The sequence below is a fragment of the Ambystoma mexicanum genome, chromosome 8 (genome assembly GCF_040938575.1).
Source record: "Ambystoma mexicanum isolate Mex_15411 chromosome 8, UKY_AmexF1_1, whole genome shotgun sequence".
NCBI lineage: Eukaryota > Metazoa > Chordata > Amphibia > Caudata > Ambystomatidae > Ambystoma > Ambystoma mexicanum.
Window position 1 is genome coordinate 861,480,450 of NC_090929.1, and position 20,746 is coordinate 861,501,195.

Here is a 20,746-nt window from a genome sequence, read left to right on the forward strand (position 1 = left end):
GACAACTTCCTGTAATATAAGTAACGTGTGCATGCTGTCTTGCAGGTATGTGGGCTTCTGTGACCCATCCAATAGCGCTGAGTATAGGTCTCCCTTTGGGGATTTTGTCATAGTTTTTGTGCACCTTGGGCAAAAAATAAATCATTGGTATTTTGGGGTGCCTTGATTTGAGGTATTCTTGTTCTTCGTCCGTAATTAGGCCTCGTCTGTGCCACTTGTTGACCAGTTACTTGGCTTGGTTGATAATGGTTGTCGTTGGATTGGTGGATAATGTTTCATTGCAACCTGGGGTCTTGAGATGGTTGTAGGCCATTTGTATGTATCCATTCTGTTTAAGATGACAATATTGCCACCTTTATCCGCCTCTTTGATAATAATGGTCTTAATTGCCTTCAGCGTTGAAAGTGCTTTAAGTTCTTCAGGATTTAGTTTTCGCATGGTGCGATTGGTTTGATAATTTGATCCATCTTCCAGTATATGTAGGTCTCTTGTGACCGCCGGATGATAGATGTCAATAGTGTCTCCCCATAAAGCGTAGGTGTGAATTTAGATTTCTTGCGTAGTACTGGTATGCTCATGTTGTGTTCTTCAATATTAAGGTCCTTAATGTCATCTATTCTGGTACGACTGGTATTAGTGTCATCTGATTCAAGGTTGACCAATAGATGGGTATAATCCAGATTTTCCAACTCTGTAGCGCTGATAACAGGGTTCTCAATAGTGGGTGTTTGCCTTGTGACTTGTTTTGCAAAAAATGTTTTAAGTTTCAATTTTCTAGTAAATTTGAAAAGCTCAATATGAGCGAGCTTCAACGTGGTCCATTGTGGCAGTGGGGGCGAAAGAGAGTCCTTTGTTCAGTACATTTTTTTTCCATCATGTTGAGAGTATAGCTGGAGAGGTTGAGTACTAGGTTTATCTCCTTAGGTCCCTTTGTTGTAATTGAGTCTTGGATCTGGTAAGTATTATGGCGTTTTCGCATTCGGTACTCATGTTTCTTGGTCCCTCCGCGAGTGCATCTCCTGGTTGGTCTCTTCTTGAATGCCCCACCTCTAGGGGTTCTTGAAAGCATACCCTCCTGGTATTTAGTGTCCTCTTGGATCCTTTTTTGTAACATTTTATCTCTTCTAAAAAACGGTATCCTTTTTCACGGCTCATATTTTTACTGGTTGGTGCCTCTGTTAGTTCTGTCTTTGGTTTGTGTTGGGCCATCTGTCGTAGTTTCGTTGTCACTGTCCACTTCAGAGCTTGCCGGTGAGCTGTTTGGTGTGCTCTCTCTGGAATTTGTTTGGTAATTGTCGTCATATTTCAGTTGGAAGGTGTATATGCGATTGTCTCTATAGTCTCGCTCATCCTGATGATTTTTGACAATGTCATACATAATTTTGCAGTTGGGTTCCTTGGTGCTGGTCAGTGCGTTACTATTTTCAATTTCTGCTTTGAGACTGTCGATTTCCATTGTGAGTCTCTGGTGTTCCCTTTCAGTATGCTCAATCAGAAGTTTGAGCATGGATGTTGAGCCATGCGTTAGGTTTTCCTCCCATTGTGTTGCCAAGTCCACGTCCTCAGGGTTACTGAAGTCTGGAAAAATTATGATCCTGAGGCCACGTAGTATTTTTTCTTGGTCTAAATAGGTTTGTAATGTGAAGATTTCCCAGAATGTATTTATTTCCTTGGCACAGCAGCGTTCCAATTTTATACATTTTTGTCGTAGGTTCTCTGGTGAGGTTAGTTTTGGTGGAAATGCATGTTCCATAGAACCTTTGGGGTGAAGAGGTTTTAAACATGATCTTTTCTGCATAGGATATAGTCTGCCATGTTTGACTGTTTATAGCAAGGAGCAGCAGTGTTCCTGTTCATAGGTACGTAAGGTTGAGGGGTTGGAGGTTAACGGAACTGTGGATCTCTGTGCTAGAGCATAAACATTGGTTTTTAGGTGATTCATAGGTATTGTTCGTTTGTAGCTATATTTCCTGCTGCCTGTGAATGGGGCTCCAAGGGGACAGAGCTCCTGTACTCCCGGTTTTTAGAATTGTGTGGGTTTTAGGGTTGGAACCCTGTTGTACAGTGGCGCTGGGAAAGGTGTTAACTTTTTTCAAATTGTAGTAATCTGAGTTCAGTCTTCAATGATAAGTGACACCATTGTGTGCTTTGAGATAGGATATATTTATTACACCATTTGATAAGTTGTACGTTATGTCAGAAATAGTTGCCACATGTGTAACATGCATCTCTGCGTACATTTGCTGGATTTATGCCATTAGCTGTTTGCCTCTGCTTACATTGCCAACACATGTTTCAACCATAGGTTTTTCTCAAGGCAGTGCAATTTGGTGATGGTGGTGCAAATGTGCAATAATTGCCTTGGTTGTAACGTGATCAGAGCATTCACTTCCGACAGTAAGAAACCATTGAAGCTGGTTTGCACCACCTTTTGGAAATTCCCTTTTTTAAATGTATTTTGGTGCTTTTCTTGGCATCTCTGCAAACAAAAACAAAACCAGAAAAAACACACAAAAGGACAGACAGATGGGCGCTGTTGAGGTGCACCAAAGATGGCTACCGTTTTTTGCAGCTCCTGTAACTGAGAGGGTTGTATGTATTATTTGCCCTCTCGACCCTTCTGAATTTGGGATCGGTTTTCTCCACCGATTTCTTGAATTGTTCATCTGTCTTTTGCCTGCTGTTTGTTGTCTTTAGCGACGGTAGTCATTGAATTATGGCCCTCAAAACAATTAAGGGACATGTGCACCACCTGATACACCTATTCTACCTATTGTGATAAGATTCACAGCTGGCATAGTCTAAGGGGATTCTCATCCATGACCTTCTGAGAATCTTTATTCTAGACACTAGAATGTAATGTGCTTAACATACACCATTTGACTTTCAGAGAGCAAAGGTAATCACTGGGCCTCATTCCAAGTTTTCTGGTTCGGTAACAACGGTACCGGTAAGCTTGCCGGTACCGTTGTTACCAGCCAGGCAAACTACGAGTTCTGCTTGGTGGTTCCTTTTTGCCCGGGCAGAACGGCACCTGCAAGCAAGCCATGTCGGATGCACCGGCACCATTCATGAATGGTGCCGGTGCATCCGACCTCCCCATTCCCATTGAGCCCTACAGGGCTTAAATGGGAATGGGGAGCATTTTTTTCCGGCACCCAGGAATGGACAAATGCCAGGTCTGGCAGGGCCAGAATGCCCCGGTAATTGCCCATTCCCAGGTGTCAGAAAAATTCGCAAGTTCAGCGGCAGCCTGCCAGTTTTACCGGCTAGGCTACCGGCAAACTTGCAATGAGGCCCATTGTTGTTTGCAGTCCTTCCTTTGCTGCTCCTGCATGCAGGTATCTCGCAGGGCATTAGCTATGTTTATGTTTTAAAAACTTGTGATGCAAGATGTGCTGTTACAAACCTTTTGCATGATCATCTGAGAAATGTTGCGTCCATAACTTTGTATTTTCCAGATTCTGTATATTGCACAGGCTAGGAATTCCAAAATGGAAGCCCCATTCCCTGGACAATGAATGCTAGTTCTTCACCTCTGTACTAAGCACACACCAAAGTCCAACGAGTTTGTATGGGAGCATACAACCTGTAACTCTGTTGATCTTTTGGACTGTATCTCCTATGACCCCTCACCATTGACTATGCTGGCCATGGCTGATGGAAGTTGTATTCCAAAACATATGTTGCAGTTCCCTAAATTATTATAACAAAATATGTTTCTAATGCTACATCATACACAAAGAAACAAGAAAGTTCCTCGTGTTCGGCTATGTGTTTATGGTTTTAGGTATGCTATCCCAGTCTGCTAATACTGTGGCTTGATAACATCACTAAACACCTTTTCTAATAATCATTTGCCAGTAATCCTCGAATCAGCGTGTCAGTGATCATCTTGTCTTTTGAAGCAACAACTGTGGTTTACCCGAGAGCAGTGCTGCAATGACCACAGAGTCAGGCTTATAATGTTTTAATGTTGTATTGTAGTTACATGGAAATAAAGTACTTTATAAGCACTCACTCAAAACAACTCTGTGGCTGTTTTTACGACCAACGCGACCCACTGATTTTTCTACCTCTGACTCACAACACTAACCCCACTTCCTGTCACCACGGACACTAGCTGAGAGCAACCACCAACCATCCATGTGGGAAGTGAACGGCAACTACTGGTAACCATAGGCAACCGTTGCAACTTTGATGTCTTTGGGACAGGGGTGGAGCAATAGTAAGAATCTCTTTTATGTAACACCAAAGTGAGGGTGCTGGTATAATAGCAGACAGCACAAGAGGGCTGTGGCAAAGTTTATGATGGTAGCTTGCCTAGAATCATCGACCGACTAAGGTCCTTTCAAAGGGACCTGCCTAAAGTGGATGGCAGAAGCAATTACAGTCAGGTGTGAATGCACTGCTTTACTCCAAGAGCAGTCAGAGTCGAGACGAGAGAGAAGCACATGAATAGAAGTGCACAGTGCATGGACGGCAGGGATTAGAACATGACAGCAAGAGACAAAAGACAAAGGTGGGATGTGGGGGTGTACCGTGACATGGAACACTGGATAAATAGTGCCCCCTGATCAAAAACTCAAGTACCTGATATAAATGCATACACTTTTCTTTAGGTCAAAAGCACAACAGCTACACAGCATTTACCCAGATGTAATTTTTTTCTCAACACTCGCCAAAGTCTTGGACTAGCACACCCATTAACTGTACAGTAACAATTTGTAATTTATACTACTATTCACGCCTTATTTAATTTCTTAGTCTTTTTTATTTGGTGGGCTTTTCAATTGAAACCCACACATGCATAAACACATGAATAGTTGGCAGATCAGTGGGCATTACACGAATTTGTTTTTCTTTTTGACTTACTGGAGTAATATATACTGAATTTTGAAAATAACATTTAATAGAGGATATAAAAAGTGAGGTAATTCATAGTTTGTCGAAAAAAAGTCTGTCAACAACAGCAGATTCCAATGAAAAGGGTAATTTTGTGGCTCACAATTTACACAAGGATTTACTACATCACTATAGGTTTATGTATTTATCTAGTTGAAAGTGAAATTTACAACATAATTGGACATTTGAGGTTGCACATGGCATATCATTCATCCCTACGCCAAACTGCTTGAAAAAGGAAAATCGCAAACTGGAGATAATCTCGAGCAAAAGCAAACAACACACTAGTATACTTGCCTATCATCAACATGTATGTTTTTAAAGGACAGAAGTCAACAAAAAACACTACTACAAACACATCAATTCGAAACGTCACAGCCAAAGGGGAATGTGCAAGATCATATGTGAGTTCAAAAACATGACAGCCTGCAATACAACTCTAGATATTAAAATATGTCTGCACACGTAGACTCATGGATAACTGCAGAGTTGAAACTCAACCCTACCAAATAGAATTGCGTGTTTGCATTCAACTGCAATTTAATCCCTTATCCTTATGAGATGCTAAACTCATAAACTCTGTGATCAGATTGCTATGCATTTCAAAAGGAAGTTCCTCAGGGTCTATGAACACCTCGACAATAAAGAACCCTCTCTCTCATTCATTACCACTGACACCTTGCTGCGCAACCCGCCAACCTCACTGACATCCTTTTCCCTTCTCTCTACCGAGGATCAACTTGCTACCAGTGACTCCTGAAACTCCACTCGAGGGATCCGTGCCACCCAATTGAAACAAGTCTAACATGAAATTTCCAGAACTAACACCTATTTTCCTATCCCTCCTCAATGACTCCATCAGCACTGGAAGGGACCCAGCTCTGTTCAAATCTGCACACATCAGACCTCTGCTGAAAAAACATACAGCTGACCAAAATGGCCAGCTTCCTATTTCCCAACCCCAAACACTCTATTCATCTGGAAACTACTCTAGAAATTAATTTATGGTCCACTCCGTGACTTCATCAAAACAAACACCCTGCTGATTGAGGCACAACATGCGTTCAGATCATCCAGTGTACAGGATCAGTGCTATGCTCAATCTGAGATACTCTTAAAAACAATTGCGAGACAGGCATGGCAGCAAGAGACAACACAGACAAGTCAAACACAGTTTGAAAACCTTTATTCTCAATGGTCAGGATGGTGTAACGCTTGCCCTAACTCGAAAATGGGAATGTTCCCTAACAGAAAGAAAACTAAAGGAAATCTAAGTCTGTCAGTCGAAAACAAAATACTTTCTGTGTCAAAACCTATGCTTGTCCTCACTTCTACAGAATAATAGGGTGAATGGGATTTGGTCAACTCAGTAGTGTTCAAAGTAAAGTTAATGTGACAATGGAGCCTTTCTGCAGTTCCCTTCCCCCAAGTTAAGGCACTCAGGATTAGAAAGTTCCACAAGTCTCTGAGGTTTCACTTGGCAAAGCAACGTTCACTTGGCACAATGTTCACTTGGCAGAAGAAGTTCACTGTACCTTTTCCTGGTAAGTTCTTTAGGCTTCACGCCTCTATCATTGTGGAGTATTTCAAATCCCAGAGAATCCCACGTGGTCTAAGGGTTTACCTAAGACCAACATTGTGCAGTGAAAGTAAAGCATTCGTAGCAAAGTGGGACCAAATTCTTAATAAGTGCTCCCTAGATTTAATCCTCCTGACCATTGAGGAATTATCTAAATCACTAACAACAATAGATACCGAAATTACCTCCTTAAAAACTCAACTATCTGTATTAAAATCCGCAAAGGAACTATCAGAATTGCTAGGAGATATACACCATAAACTTACTGGATATGAGTCTGATATTGAACAGAGGAAGCTGAGAACATTTAAAAGGGATACTTTTGACTACTTAAACGACATTGTTTACAACTGGCAAGAATACTACCAACACCGTAACCAAAATAGGAACAACCCACCTAATCCAAATACACCGGACTCAGGCAGTGATAGTAGTAGTGGTATTATTGGTGAACCGTTAAGATCCGATAAGGCCCAACATCAATCTAACACCCAAGAAGGCACATCCGAGGACTCAACATCAAGTCCTGAGGAAACAAATCAAAGGGGCCCTGCAGAACCATCAGGAGCTTACTGGACAAACAAAAAGAAAACCAGGAGAGGGAAGAAAAACTCAAAAAGGAAAGAACAAGTAGTCAAAAATGTAGTGGTAAATATCTCCAGTAAAACACTAACGAGTGGACAATTGAATATTCTCATTCGAGGACTCTCCTTTGTCACCACCAGTAACACCACATTGTTTGAAGAAAAAGTTTGCTTACACAGACTTTTAAGAAAACTCCAATTGAAGATATTCTTTGAAACGGACATGGAGACAGAGACTGCCACTCAAGTGGATGCTAATTTGGAGATGCGCCCTAAGAGTTCTTTTGATCCCCACATTCAGAATTCTATCTTGGATCTGTTCGAAAAAACCCTCCTGAATGACCTAAAACGCATTAATTATCAAAGAAATGCTCCAATCAACATAAAAACCAACCTACTTGATCACGTTGAACTGCTAGCCAGGGATGAGGAATTGACAATTAAACCTGCGGACAAAGGAGGTGCCATTGTTGTAATGGACTCCTCTTTCTACACGGGCAAATGCTTCGAATTACTTGAAGATGACACAACATATGTTAAGCTGGACCATGACCCCATCTTAAGAATTAAAACAATTATAGAAACAGCAATTGATAACGCACTAGAGAATGGGTGGATCAGTGGAAAAACTGGCCAATACCTCATTAATCAACATCCAATCACTACAGTCGTCTATGGCTTGCCTAAACCACACAAAAATCCATTGAACCCTCCGCTACGACCAATCGTAGCTGGAACAGATAGTATATTTGATACCTTAGCTATCTACTTGAATCAACTTCTCCAACCATTAGTACAAGCAATTACCACATACTTGAAAGATACTACAGACTTCCTGAACTGTTTGCTAGAAATTCGAGCTCTCAGTAACGATTGCATCATTTTCACTATGGATTTATGCAGTTTGTACACATCGATTCCGCATAATGAAGGCATCTAAGCAGTTCTTTGGCCACTTTCAAACTCATCAGCAATAAAAGGAAACCCGGAATTTGCTGTTGAACTTCTGGAGCTGATTCTAAAAAACAGTTATTTCCGTTTCCAGTCTAAATACTTTGGTCAAATTACAGGTACTTCCATGGGGTCAGCAATGGCCCCAGTATATGCTAATACTTTTATGTATCAGTTCGAGAGGAAATATGTATTGGATCATCAACACTGGTCACCCCAGTTACTGACCTGGAAACGGTTTATAGACGATATATTTGGGATCTGGTGCGGTACTAGATCTGACCTTGATTCATTCTTTAACTATTTGAATCAAGTGCATGAGAAAATCAAATTCACAATGGAAATAGGATCACCATCCTTACATTTCCTATATGTTGAATGAAAGATTCAAAATGGCCAGATTACTATTTCAGTCCATCACAAGCCTACAGATGCCAATAATTTACTACACTATACCAGTTTCCACCCTCAACCGATGCTAAAAAGTCTGCCCTATAGTCAAATGTTGCGTCTTAAGAGGATCATCTCTGATCCGGCAGGCCTGGACGCAGAACGTTCCTAACTCAGAACGATTTCAAGCAAGAGGCTACCCGGAGGAAACCCTCAGTTCAGCACTTGAGAGATCCAACAACCTAAGTAGGGAACAACTCCTTACACCCAAGACTCGAGAAAAGCCCACACCACTGCTCTACATTTCCAAATACTCACAACAGAGTTTTCAAATAAGTAAAATTATTAGAAAACATTGGACCCTTTTGCATAACGACCCTGCATTACTCAAGCTTTTTCCAAATACCCCCATGATGGCCTTCAAAAGAGGTCACAATTTAAAGGATAGACTGGTGGGAGCCGAGAGACCTCTAAAGAGTAGTCAAAAACTACTAAAAACAAGGAAAAAAGGCACATTTCTATGCCTAAATTGTAAACATTGTAACAATGTCATTAAGGGCGACACCATCTTTCACCCCCAAACCGGGAAGAAATTCAAGCTACAGAACTTTGCAACTTGCCTATCCTCAGGTGTGATCTATTCTATCAAGTGCCCATGTGGTAAACTGTACATCGGTCAAACCACCAAATCAATTGTTTCATCTGAAATGTATGCATTCAAAATTAGGAATCTACCTGAATGAAAGATGTTAGCATATATATGTATGTTGAAATTTCATGGGAACCTGATGTGGTATTGTGTAGTTCAATGCATAAGTTTATCGGAACATACACTAGTTACTAACTCTATTATAACCACAGGTACAGGTTGTAGATTGGGGCACCCCCTTATCTACAAACTTTGAATTGATGTAGAGACATCTTTGAGGACACAACAGCTATAAACCATAGGGAAAGAGAGGTAAAACTGATTAGGACAGTAGTATGTAACTATGACACTTGCTACATCTCCTCTTCTATATATAAATATCTACTTTCCATATGTTCTCCTGTATGTAAATATGCTCATCTTCATGTGAATGACAACATTCAATTATTGAGTGACTCAACATGCTGTACCAAGAACTGCTTTGTTTGAATGGTTAATCTGTGATATTTTTTGTGATATGACTTACCGACGAGTATCTCTAGTTGTTTGACGTTCCAAGAAGAATTCAAAAATTATGGATTGTCTTATTTCTGAATTTTTAATGAATTGTCCATTGCGTGCACTGTCCATGGGTTCGTATAGACAGATTAGTTGGCGAAGCTGATATAACTACATTCACATTTTCTTAATTCTATAGTTTGAGATTCTCATTACATCCAGATTTTTCTTCTACAATATCAGTATGCCACCAGTTACAATTTCCACTTTCATCTCATTAGTAATCTATGCATCTTTGACAGTGCAGTACTACACTCCAAGATGTCCGCCTTGTATCTCATTAGTAATATGTACCTTTGACAGTGGAGTACTACACTCCAAGATGTCTGCCTTGTACCTTATACAGGATTTTTGTCCTTCTTTTATATCCATTAATTCCACAGCGCACATGTCCCTGTACGTGGAACTGTTGAGCTGTTGGCTACGGTTACCAAGGACGCTCTGAGCTCGGTTCGCTCTCTGCAGATCGGCTTACCTCGCGTCTCTGTTTTGTCCTTTATTGTTTAAATCTGCAGGTAAGACCGCTTAAAAGGATACTGATTAGGTATCTTAAGGCATTATAACATTACCTCCCTAAATGACATTCATTGTGCGTTTTTTTCTGATAGTTTCTACATCTTGAATGGGGGAATACGAACGCTAGACGACTCTATCTGATACACTCTGAATCTGTAGAAACGGCAGGACCGCGCCTTTTCCCAAGTTTCACTTTTTCGACCTCATGAATAAGGAAGTACATTTCCACGGACACTGATTCTATTTTTGCATGTAAGCATATGTTTGCATTTTTCATTTTTTACCTTTAAGACCTAGATTTAGTCTCATGATTAATCATCTCCATGACAAATAAGATGGTTTTTCTCGATTTCTTTACTCATCTCTATACAGCCGTAAGGTGGCACCTGCCATATGGAGTCTACCTGAGACACAGATTCAAACGTTTTGGTATTATTGTACTCCGCACGATTCCCATTACGCGTTCTTTCTATACTGATGCAGTCCTTGGATTTCTTTTCAAGGTATGACAAATAGTCACTTTGTTACACGTATCTCATTGAATTGCTAATATTACTTTCTACACGATTAGAGTGGAATTGTGCTACCCGTACTTCCATTTTATTTTCGCTATAATTTTCTATGGGAATATGGATTGTGATGCTCTATTGCAAGCCATGGGACATATACTTTCTGTAACTCTTATTCACCCGGGGGCTCTCATAACACAACACTATGCTGATAACTGGACACTGATATTTCTCCTCTAGTTCATGGACTCCCATAACGACACATATTTTTCTTTAATAGGTCTTGATGCATGAGATCCTTGTATTTGAATGAATTGTGGCTTCCTTTGCTGCCTTCTATTTTGACCCCACCCTGGGCCTCATCACGACTTGGGCGGTAACGGTAACGCTATTAGCGCGGGCGGTATTAGCCCTACCGCCGAACTCCCCGGCGCTAATAGCGCCGGATCACGAGTTTGGCGGTAATGTAAGCCCCCATTCCCCACTGAGCCCATTCGAGAATGCCCCATTCCCCATTGGGCTAAATGGGGAATCTTCGCGCTAATACCGCCGGCGGATTTCAGAGCTGGGGCAAAATCCTCCAAAGCCCTGATTCGGCGGACCCTTAAATCCGCCGAAGTCGTGATGAGGCCCAGGATATCTATACCTAATTAGGTGAGTCTGTATCCTGTTACATTATTATTTCATGACAATCTAATTCAGACCGGCTTAGTTACCTGGCAATCCATCTGATGTGTCTTGATCAATTGGTGTTTTCTGATCGCAATTCCATTTGGCATAGTCATTTACAACACCCATGGACAAAGACAACCTTGGACCATTATAAACTTGGATGACATAACTTTTTGGATTATTTGATTTGTGTTTACCCTGCATAAGCAAAGACTGGTATTGACTTGTATGTTGTATAGATCAGTATCGATGGATGCACTATTGAGGTATAGATCTATGGATCTATGGATCTAAAAGATGAGAAACTAAAAATGCAGAACTGTAAAAGATTCTGAAAAACTGTGACACATTTTTATTTTTCATCTATTGTTTAGCCACATCCACTAACGTTTGGTTTCTTAATGTATTCCCTCTTGCTGATAGTGTATCTTTTCAACATGACCCATCAATCACCAACAGTCCAAGTAAGGCTTCTGAAGAAGAGAGTCTTCCCTCGAAACGCGTAAAGCCACAGTATTGTGTATCTTGGATTCAAGAAGGATATGTTTACCTATGATCACATGATGTGATTAACATTTTTTGTGTATTTTATGTAATTCAGGCTATCTGAAATTCTTTTCTCTTGACATGTGTATTTGAAACAACATTTATTGAATCATTTACCCTACATTTGTTGATTTCTACCAAGAACCTTCTAACACCATTTTTGGTGGATTGTTGATAGTGTGCGAGAGACGGGAGGATCCCTATTGCTGGATCCTTTTTTTGTTCTATGTACATAACGGGGCTTTTATGCCAAGGCTTTATTTCCTCCCTTGCACCTTAAATATCTGAAAACCAGCTAGTCCGGTCTATTATTTCTGCTTTAAAATAATGACTATATTTTAGGTGTGCTCCTAGACTCCCACTTGCTTTTCAAGTTCTTTAGGCTTCTCCGGGTCTCCTTTCCATGAACCCAGAAGCCCTTTAGATCATGTAGCTCCTTGCTTTCAATTGGGCTCCGTTGGTCGTAGCGCAGTTGTCAGACCGCATGGTCCACCTATTACAGGTTGTGCAATCAGGTGGCATATCCTTAATAGAGTTCTCTTTTCCTTATACTGGGGTCTCTGTGGCCAACCTGGATCAATCTCCCACCTGGTGGCCACCCTAATGCTTTTCCAACACTCTTTGCTTATTCTGGGGTCTCTGTGGCTAGCCTGGATCAATCTCCCGGCTGGTGGCCAACCAGATTCTTTTTCTGGGGTCTCTGCGACCAGCCTGGGGTCTCTGCGGCCGGCCATTGGGGTGGCCCTTATCCCCGGGGGCCACCACAATGCTTGTCCAACACTCTTTGCTTATTCTGGGGTCTCTGAGGCCAGCCTGGATCCATTTCCTGCCTGGTGGCCACCCCAAAGCTTTTCATACACACTTTGTTTGTTATCAACACTTTTCTATCAGTTTTGGGAATTTTGCTCCCACTTAATTTTTGCACAGCTCCCTCTTTTTAGGATCTCTATTTCACTCACTTTTCGTGTCCGCGCACAGCTCCCCTCTTTGCAGACACTTCCTTTCTTTAGACAGAGTCATTTGAGAACATGTAATCATACACGCGACCACTCTGCCACAATGCATCCTCGTAATTCCATTTGTCATTTTCACCCGATGCGTCTCCAGTTTTACGTGTTCAGGCTGCAACTTTGTATCTTGCTCGCTTACTTCAATACACATCGGGCTCTCACTGCGCTACACTCACCGGTGGTGTTTTCTTCGTTCTTGGGTTAACGTCTTTGTTATCTGATGTTAGGGTCTCCCAACCTGACCATCAGACACTCATGGGTTCCTGTGCTGGCACAGGAGAATGAGTATTTCATTTTATCAATATAACAAGGGATCAGCACGCCTCTCGGCTCCCTTCTTTGGACTTCTCTTCTTTGCTGGAAACAGTGGTCTTTAGCCATGCTTTTCCTAGATACTTCCTCACACACACGCTCACCGTCTCAGCATCACCGTTTCTTCCAGCTGGTCCTGGGCAGCGACGGCTCCTCAGCTCTCCTCCCAACTCACCTTCTTTGCTGATTGCTAGTGTTTCTTTTATACCCTCCTGAAGACTTGATAGGCTGCAGGAGGATATGGTTGATTTCAATTTCCTGACCCTGCCTGCTATGAAGATCTTGATGTGCCTCTATCTGCATCTTCTTCATCCCAGTACCATAGTGTTGTTTCTCATAGGAAATCTGTGCTCGTCTTGATTTCTTCTTCTTCGTCACACTACTTGAGTGATACTTGGGAAAAAGAAGATGGTGGCCCTTTGTGTCTTAATACATCCTATAAAGGCTGAGGGGGGTTGTGTAGATAACTGTCAAGAAAGGGGGGATGCCATGTCTCTGGTCTAGGGGTGTTCCTAGGATAAGAAATTGGTATTGGTTCTTTCACTTTGGTACCCTCAGTAAATGAGGTTAACGGGGTAGGAAAAGATTGGTTTTCACAGTAGTTTATGATATTAGAGGGACGGGAGGATAAGTCTGGGTTATAGTTAGACGAAGGGATTTTACATTCTCTTGCTTTCCTCCGAGTGTGAGTGTTTGACGGAAGATCTTGAGGTAGGGTAGGACATGCGTGATGATATCTTATGACAGTAGAGGGGAGGTAGTATAGATCGGGATTAGGAAAATGGGGGTGCCAGATCTTATCTTCAGGCATCCCACTTCCTTTCTTCAAAGACCCTCCATCCAAGTAGTCAGGGGGTCCGAATCTGGCAGTCTTACCCTTCTCTTGGTTGCCTGATGGGGGGTGGGGGGTCTTTAGCAGATTAAATGTGAGAACTCCCTCAGATTTCTCACACAATGCAGATGTAAAAGTTGTGATTTGTCTCATCTTCTTGGACATCTTAGCTGCTATTGACACCATCAGTCAAGAGGACCTTCTTAAAATACTGGAAGACATTGGAATCCAAGAAACAGCTCTACACTTGATCACCTCCTCCCTCATGAGTAGGATACAAATGACTATCATGACACGCCACAAATCCCAGCCTCAACCACTAACCACAGGAGTACCCAAAGGATCCTCATCCCTCTTCTATTCAACATCTACATGACTCCACTACCCGACCTCATCAATGGGTCCAGCATCAACTGCTATAACTATACAGGGGTCACACAAATAATCTATACATTTAAGAACCACCAAAAAACACTATAGATATTAAAAAATCTCTTGCACATGTGGACTAATGGATGACTGCAAACAGAGTTGAAACTCATCCCTACCAAACAGAACTGAGGTTTTGCAATCCAGCAGCTTCTAACACAACTCAATCCCTTGGCATTTGAGATGATCACTCCCATCTGCCAGTGTAAGGAACCTTAGAAAATCAATGAACAATTGTATCATATTAGGACCTCCTTAAAGAAAGGGAAGTCGGAGGTGAGGCATTACAACGAGAGCATCTCTTAGCGCTACCAAATTTAAGCATTGAAGAGAATGGCCAACTCAGAACAGGTAGGTTTTGAAACGTTGGCGAAAAAGAAAGTTGAATGGCAGGCCAAAACCATTGCCAGAAACTGCTTTTTCCAACTTGACACTCTAGGATGCTTCTTACCTCACTTAACATTCACCCACGCATGCATGGCCATGATTTCACCAGTACTATCCAGACTAAAATATGCTAACCGCCTTTATCTCGGACCATGGACTCCCTGATGATAAAACTGCAAAGAGCCCAACATTCAACAGTGAGAATACTCCCCAAAACAAAGAGATGTGAATTTATGACACCAGAACTACATACTCTTCACTTGCTGCCCATCAATGAATATACTTAATTTCAAAAACGTGTGCATTGCCTATCGCTCCTGCCATGGAAGGGACTCCCATTCCTTCAGAAGGAAGTTCCAGCACTACACTCCTTCAAGAACACTAAGGTCATGCAATACTATACTAGTTCTAGTCTCCAACTTCAAAAAGAAATGACAAGGGGGTTCCTTATACTCCTTTCTGACTACAAAACTCTTGAACATCACCTAAACACCATCCACCTGGAAGTGAACCACCCGATGTTCATGAAACAGCTCAAGACTTGGCTCTTCAATCAAGCAACTTGAAAGAAAATAGTAACCAAAAATATATACATACAAACCTGCATATTGGGAGAGCAACCACCTTTTACCTCCTTTTAGTGAAGAGCATTCACACCCAGCTGCTCAATCCTAATATTTATAGGTGCTTTCTTGAAAAATTACACCTAATAACATATTCCCTTTAACCTCAATCTGAATCCTCCTGGAAACTTGGTCACAACGTGTCAAGTGACGCAAACAACTCTAGACTACCATTCTTAGCATACGGTATCAATTTGGTGATCTACTGCTGCATGAAATTGGTCCACATCAAAATCTCTTCGAGAAATATACAACCAACCCAGGAAGCAACAATACCTTTATGGGGCCCCTTCCACCCACCCCCTGATTCCTGAAACTAACTTCTCATTATTAAAATTGCGCACCCTTACACTCCACTCACTTCCTTAAGACACTCAGTCTGGTCTTGTGTACTGAACAGTCACCCATACCACCCATCATCTCGCAGCAACCACTCTCAGTCGATACTTCACAACATGGGAGCCTGCCCTTGCAGCTAACCTACACCTTCACAAATAACACTCATTTTTTCAAATTGGCACACAAGTAACTGGTACTTCCAAGCTGCACCCATAAAATCCACAGGTTTTCCAGATCTGCCTTCCCACTAGCTGACTAGTGCCCCCGCCCTCCTATTCCTACAGACCCATGCACAGTGAGGCCAACATTATTGCCAAAAGGGAGATTTATAATACAATGTACCTTGCATTGCCTATATTATGGTAGAAGCGTAAAACATAAACATATGGTGGCTATGACATGCATACCATGGCATTACTGGGGCATTTAGACCTGCAATTGTGATGTGGCATACCAAACCTACCATCATTGAAGATGCTTTCCTTTTGAACTTCTCTTTGGGGAATTTTAAATGCATGAATATACTATATGAGACTTTTGCACAAACTTGTTTCGTTTTTACTACAAATCTGATGTCAATTCTGAGGTGAAATACATATAGTGGGTCCAGGTCGGTTGCTGTATAGGAGCAGGGCCACGCTGGAAAGAAGATGCATTTTACATGTGTGCCATCTAAACGTTAGGTGGTGTCACTTCTTCTTGTCAAGCACAATTCGAAATGCAAATGAACACTATTTGAGCCATTCAGATTGCAGATAGGATTAAAACTATGTTAAGTGCAATCCACTAACGTTTGGTGCCTTCAAAACTGAATTTGTTCTATGAAAAAATCGCAAAATAGGGATGGACAAGGCAAAGGCCTCACTTCTAACGTGTCCTGGTTACAAATTGCTTTTCAAAGCAAATGCTCTCTCTTTTCTGTCACTGTGAGTATGTAGCCATTTTATCTGTTATTCCCTGGCATTAGCATAGAAATATAGTCTTGGAGCATGCAGGAATTAAAAACAAAACAATGTAATTGTATACTGCAAATCCAATCTAACAATACAAATACATGCACATTATGGACTACAATAATGATAGGGCTTTGGTACATGTCCACATCTGAAGGTATTTATGTAAACAAAAGATGGACGTCCAAGCTAATGTAAATAAAAACCACATCAACGTGAATGTTTAGTTGAGACAAGCTGATACCTTTATGGATAACACGGTTGTCCTGTGCTCTTTCGCAAAAGTCCCTTTAGTTCAAAACATGTGAGTTTATATGCATGCTGCTGACAATGAAAAGTGAGCTTAATTTCAATGTAAACTAACAGGAGGGTCAGTTCCTACTGTTTACATGAAGTGATAACACCTTGTTGGGATTGGCTGACGGTAGGGGCTAATCCTTGATAAACCAGCTGTTTTAGCTAGCTGAGATGGGCTTCCCAAAATAGACCAGAGGCTACTTGCCTTGAAAACCTGAAGGGCAGAGCCTGGAGGACCAATGAGCCCAAAAGACATGACCTGTCCTGTTAGGAAAGCAAGGAGAAACTTAAAGGACTAGGCCAAGACTTTAATTCTAGTCTAGGGGCCTACAAATTTGCACTTTGAAATGTTTTATACATTCTCTTTTAAATGCGTGTTTCAATAATTAGGAGGCACAACTAAATTACAAAACTGAGCTGCCTTGGAAACAAGAAACAAACAGCTTCTCAGATGCCTACATCCTGACATTCATTAGGCTGAAAATTGGCACTTTGCCAGTTTTTCCAAATTCAATTTGTTTGGTTTTTTCAATATTTTGGGGCAGAAATCAACTTGTTTTACCCATTTTTGCAAAATGTATTTTTCTTTTCCATTGTCTCACCATAAAGAGGCACCACGATTTATGTTTGTTAGGTTGGCATTTCAACTTTCCCTGTGCTGTTAAAAACACTGCATTTCGAGTGGGACTGAATTTCGCCACACTGTCCATATGTAACCAGTGTTGCCCTTCATATGTCATTGGCCAGGATAAGCAAATCCTTTTGATCCATGTAAATCACTTTTAGGTTGTTCTTAGTTAACTGCTCCTAGAAGACATGGACAATTTTTTTTTTTAGCCCTTTCCACATAATGAGTTATCCATAGATTGGTCTGTATAACCTTACCTGTCCCATGTCCTCACCGGTCCTGTGACTTGCCAATCCACAACATCACAATTGTTTATGATTTTAAGTTTTACTGGGCCACAATAGCTACACACACATTGTTGATTGCTTGTTGGCAGATTTACCATTGTATAAGTGATTTGAAAAGTAGGATACTGGGTATATACTTGTCTATTGTATTGCTAATTTTCAGGAACTGTCAATTGTTTGACTATTCTGTTTTTAAATCTCATATATTATCTCTACAAGAGAATATATTTATAGAAGAGTGTGGGTGCATTCTTTAAGTGTTTCCACTTATGAATATGAAGGGTACAATATTATGACTGCAAAAGCGTGTGGGTTTAGTGATAAAACTGTGTAGGGAAAATATTGATAGCATCTAATGTTTAACATGCACACAAGAGTAATAAGTATTGGTACATAGATACTCTAGAGGTAGAGTGACAACAATATTTTTGTCCACAAGTATGCTTGTCAGGTGCTCAGGGGTATTAGTTACTCTTGCACTAAAGCGCTGAGGCCCAACTTTCACCAGAGCCTTGCATTGAGTACAGCATTATTCTCTGATGTGAAACCTGCCACAGACCCTGGTGGCCATTTTGACTGCCTTTAGGGTGGAGGTTAGGCTCTGGCATACAGGTTATGGTGTATATTTTGACACTGTGCCCACAACCTATCCATCATATTGTTTATGTAAGCATTTTCTAAGATGTGGCTTAGTCAGATTAGAGGCACCAGAGAGCCATACAGATTTTTATCAAGCAGGACACATTTACAAGATTAGGGGAAATGTGAATAATTGCAAACAAACAGTAACAATATTGATATGGCTAAGGCTCACACATGGAACTGTTTCCTGAAATTGAATGTTTTGAAAATGGCTATTTAGGAGATTTCCATGTCTCTTGAAATCACGCCTATTCCATCCATTTTCTTGGTGAAGATTATCTATTTATTTATTTTTAATTTCTAGCCAAGTGGCCGCTGGTCATTTGGGTTATGTGGGTTGGCACACAAACAATGCCTGGACCAGTTTCCTCTCTTCCTCAATCTAATTCCGAAGGCAAGGCTTGTAGAAATGCCACAGACTCAGCGCTAGGGATGCGTGCCTGAGGTGACTTCAAAAATGCCCACCACACCAGAGATTTACTGATGGCTCTTTGCGGCCATTTAGGGGTCATGGCCCATTCAGCCTGTTGATAAAATGACAAATTACATGCGCATAACCACGAAGTCTACTTACTGGGGCATTGCAGAATGCTTGCATTAAAATGAAGGTCATCGCCAAATTGCAAAAAGTCTGCATTGTCAGCTCTCCCTGTATGCAAGAAAACAACATTCATGGTTAGAGAAGTTAGTAGCACAGGCGTAGAAATGTATACCGTATTACAACATGGGCATGAATACTTCTTTCCCATTAAATAAGGGATACACCTCACTTAAACATGCATGCAGGATAATTAATGCTTAATATGCCTGCATTACTGATGATGACACTGCAAATTACAGCGTCTGCTATTACACGATTAAAAGATCCTCAATGTTATCAACTGTGGAATACGAAAGGCAGATTTAGCTTCCCTGGTGCTCAAAGCTGGGACCTGCAGGCCACACACCGACCTCAGCACAAACACCTCATGTAACCATTTTACTGGTGCCAGCTGGCAAAGTGCCTTTACTTACTGCTTTTAAAAGTGAAAGAGTATAAACGGGTTTATCAAGGCATTTCCACAGAAGGGAACCACCGGTTTAGGAGGATCTATCAAAGACAAATGCCAATGCTTTCTGTACCAATTATGATCCATAACGTATGCAGACAGTGTCCTTGATCCTCCAATATTGTGGCACTGGCAGGACCTGTAATCTGCCTCATCAGACACAGGCGTCTGTCGTACCCACTACTTTATCCCATTGGCTATCACGCGATCAATGGCAAAGCAGAAAAGGATGCATTTAGGAATGGAGAATGCTGGTTTATACGTCCACCAGTTCATCTTCTGGTTGACCTATATGCGCTATTAAAAAATAACTTTTCTTACAATTAAAGTCCCTGGTATCAGTATTGCACAGGCCATAAGTAACACAATATCAAATTAACTAATTCATTAGTCTTTTAATAACACGCTTATTACCAGAGACCAGTCCATAAGTGCGGGACCAGGATTCAAACTCGTGTTGCTCTGCGTTGTCTTGCATCAAATACATTCCCACATATCAAAGCTATGATATGAGGGAATGTAGAGAGGCTGAACCATGTAGCTCACCATACTCACCCCTGAGCCCAACCACTATCAAGCATAAATAACAGCAAGGAGTTAGATTTGACTGTAGAAATCCATGTCTTTTTCAGCTGCAGAGGACGTGGTCTACCACATCCTCATCAAGACCCATGCATTACCGAGGATATGAGTGGCTATGTCCTAACAGTACCCACTTTAATTGCAGGCCAAGACTGGCATGTTTCTTTTCACCGTGTAAGTGGTTAAGGTATACCTATGGGTTGTGGAAGTAGGAAAGAAAGATCCCCTGTCAGGATAGGACAGTCATTCTTTACATATACGGTAGGCTTTTTGCGCAGCTCCAAAATGTCTGAAATGGCAGGCATCCATTTTGGGGGAGCTCGAGCAGGTATTTGGCAGATCCTTTTATACAGAAAGTGCCTCTTGCATTCCGAATTTTTTAACATCTGATGGGGAATTGCCATGTTCCATGGGTGGTGCTATATAGGACAGAGATGTCAGTTACAGTATCAGTGTCCTTTAAAGGGCCACTTTTGCATGGTTTGCCTACTTGAATGAGTTGCCTTGGCATTCCCAA

General features: G+C 41.4%; 1 protein-coding gene across 1 annotated transcript in view; it reads right to left on the reverse strand.

Moving 5' to 3' along the window:
• Positions 1 to 20,746, reverse strand: part of LOC138472757 (SPARC-like) — a 659,099-nt gene that overhangs the window by 594,504 nt on the left and 43,849 nt on the right. Inside the window, exon 2 of the mRNA XM_069611089.1 lies at positions 19,173 to 19,247. Within this exon, the coding sequence (XP_069467190.1) occupies positions 19,173 to 19,247 (75 nt within the window). The remainder of the gene's footprint in view (positions 1 to 19,172; positions 19,248 to 20,746) is intronic.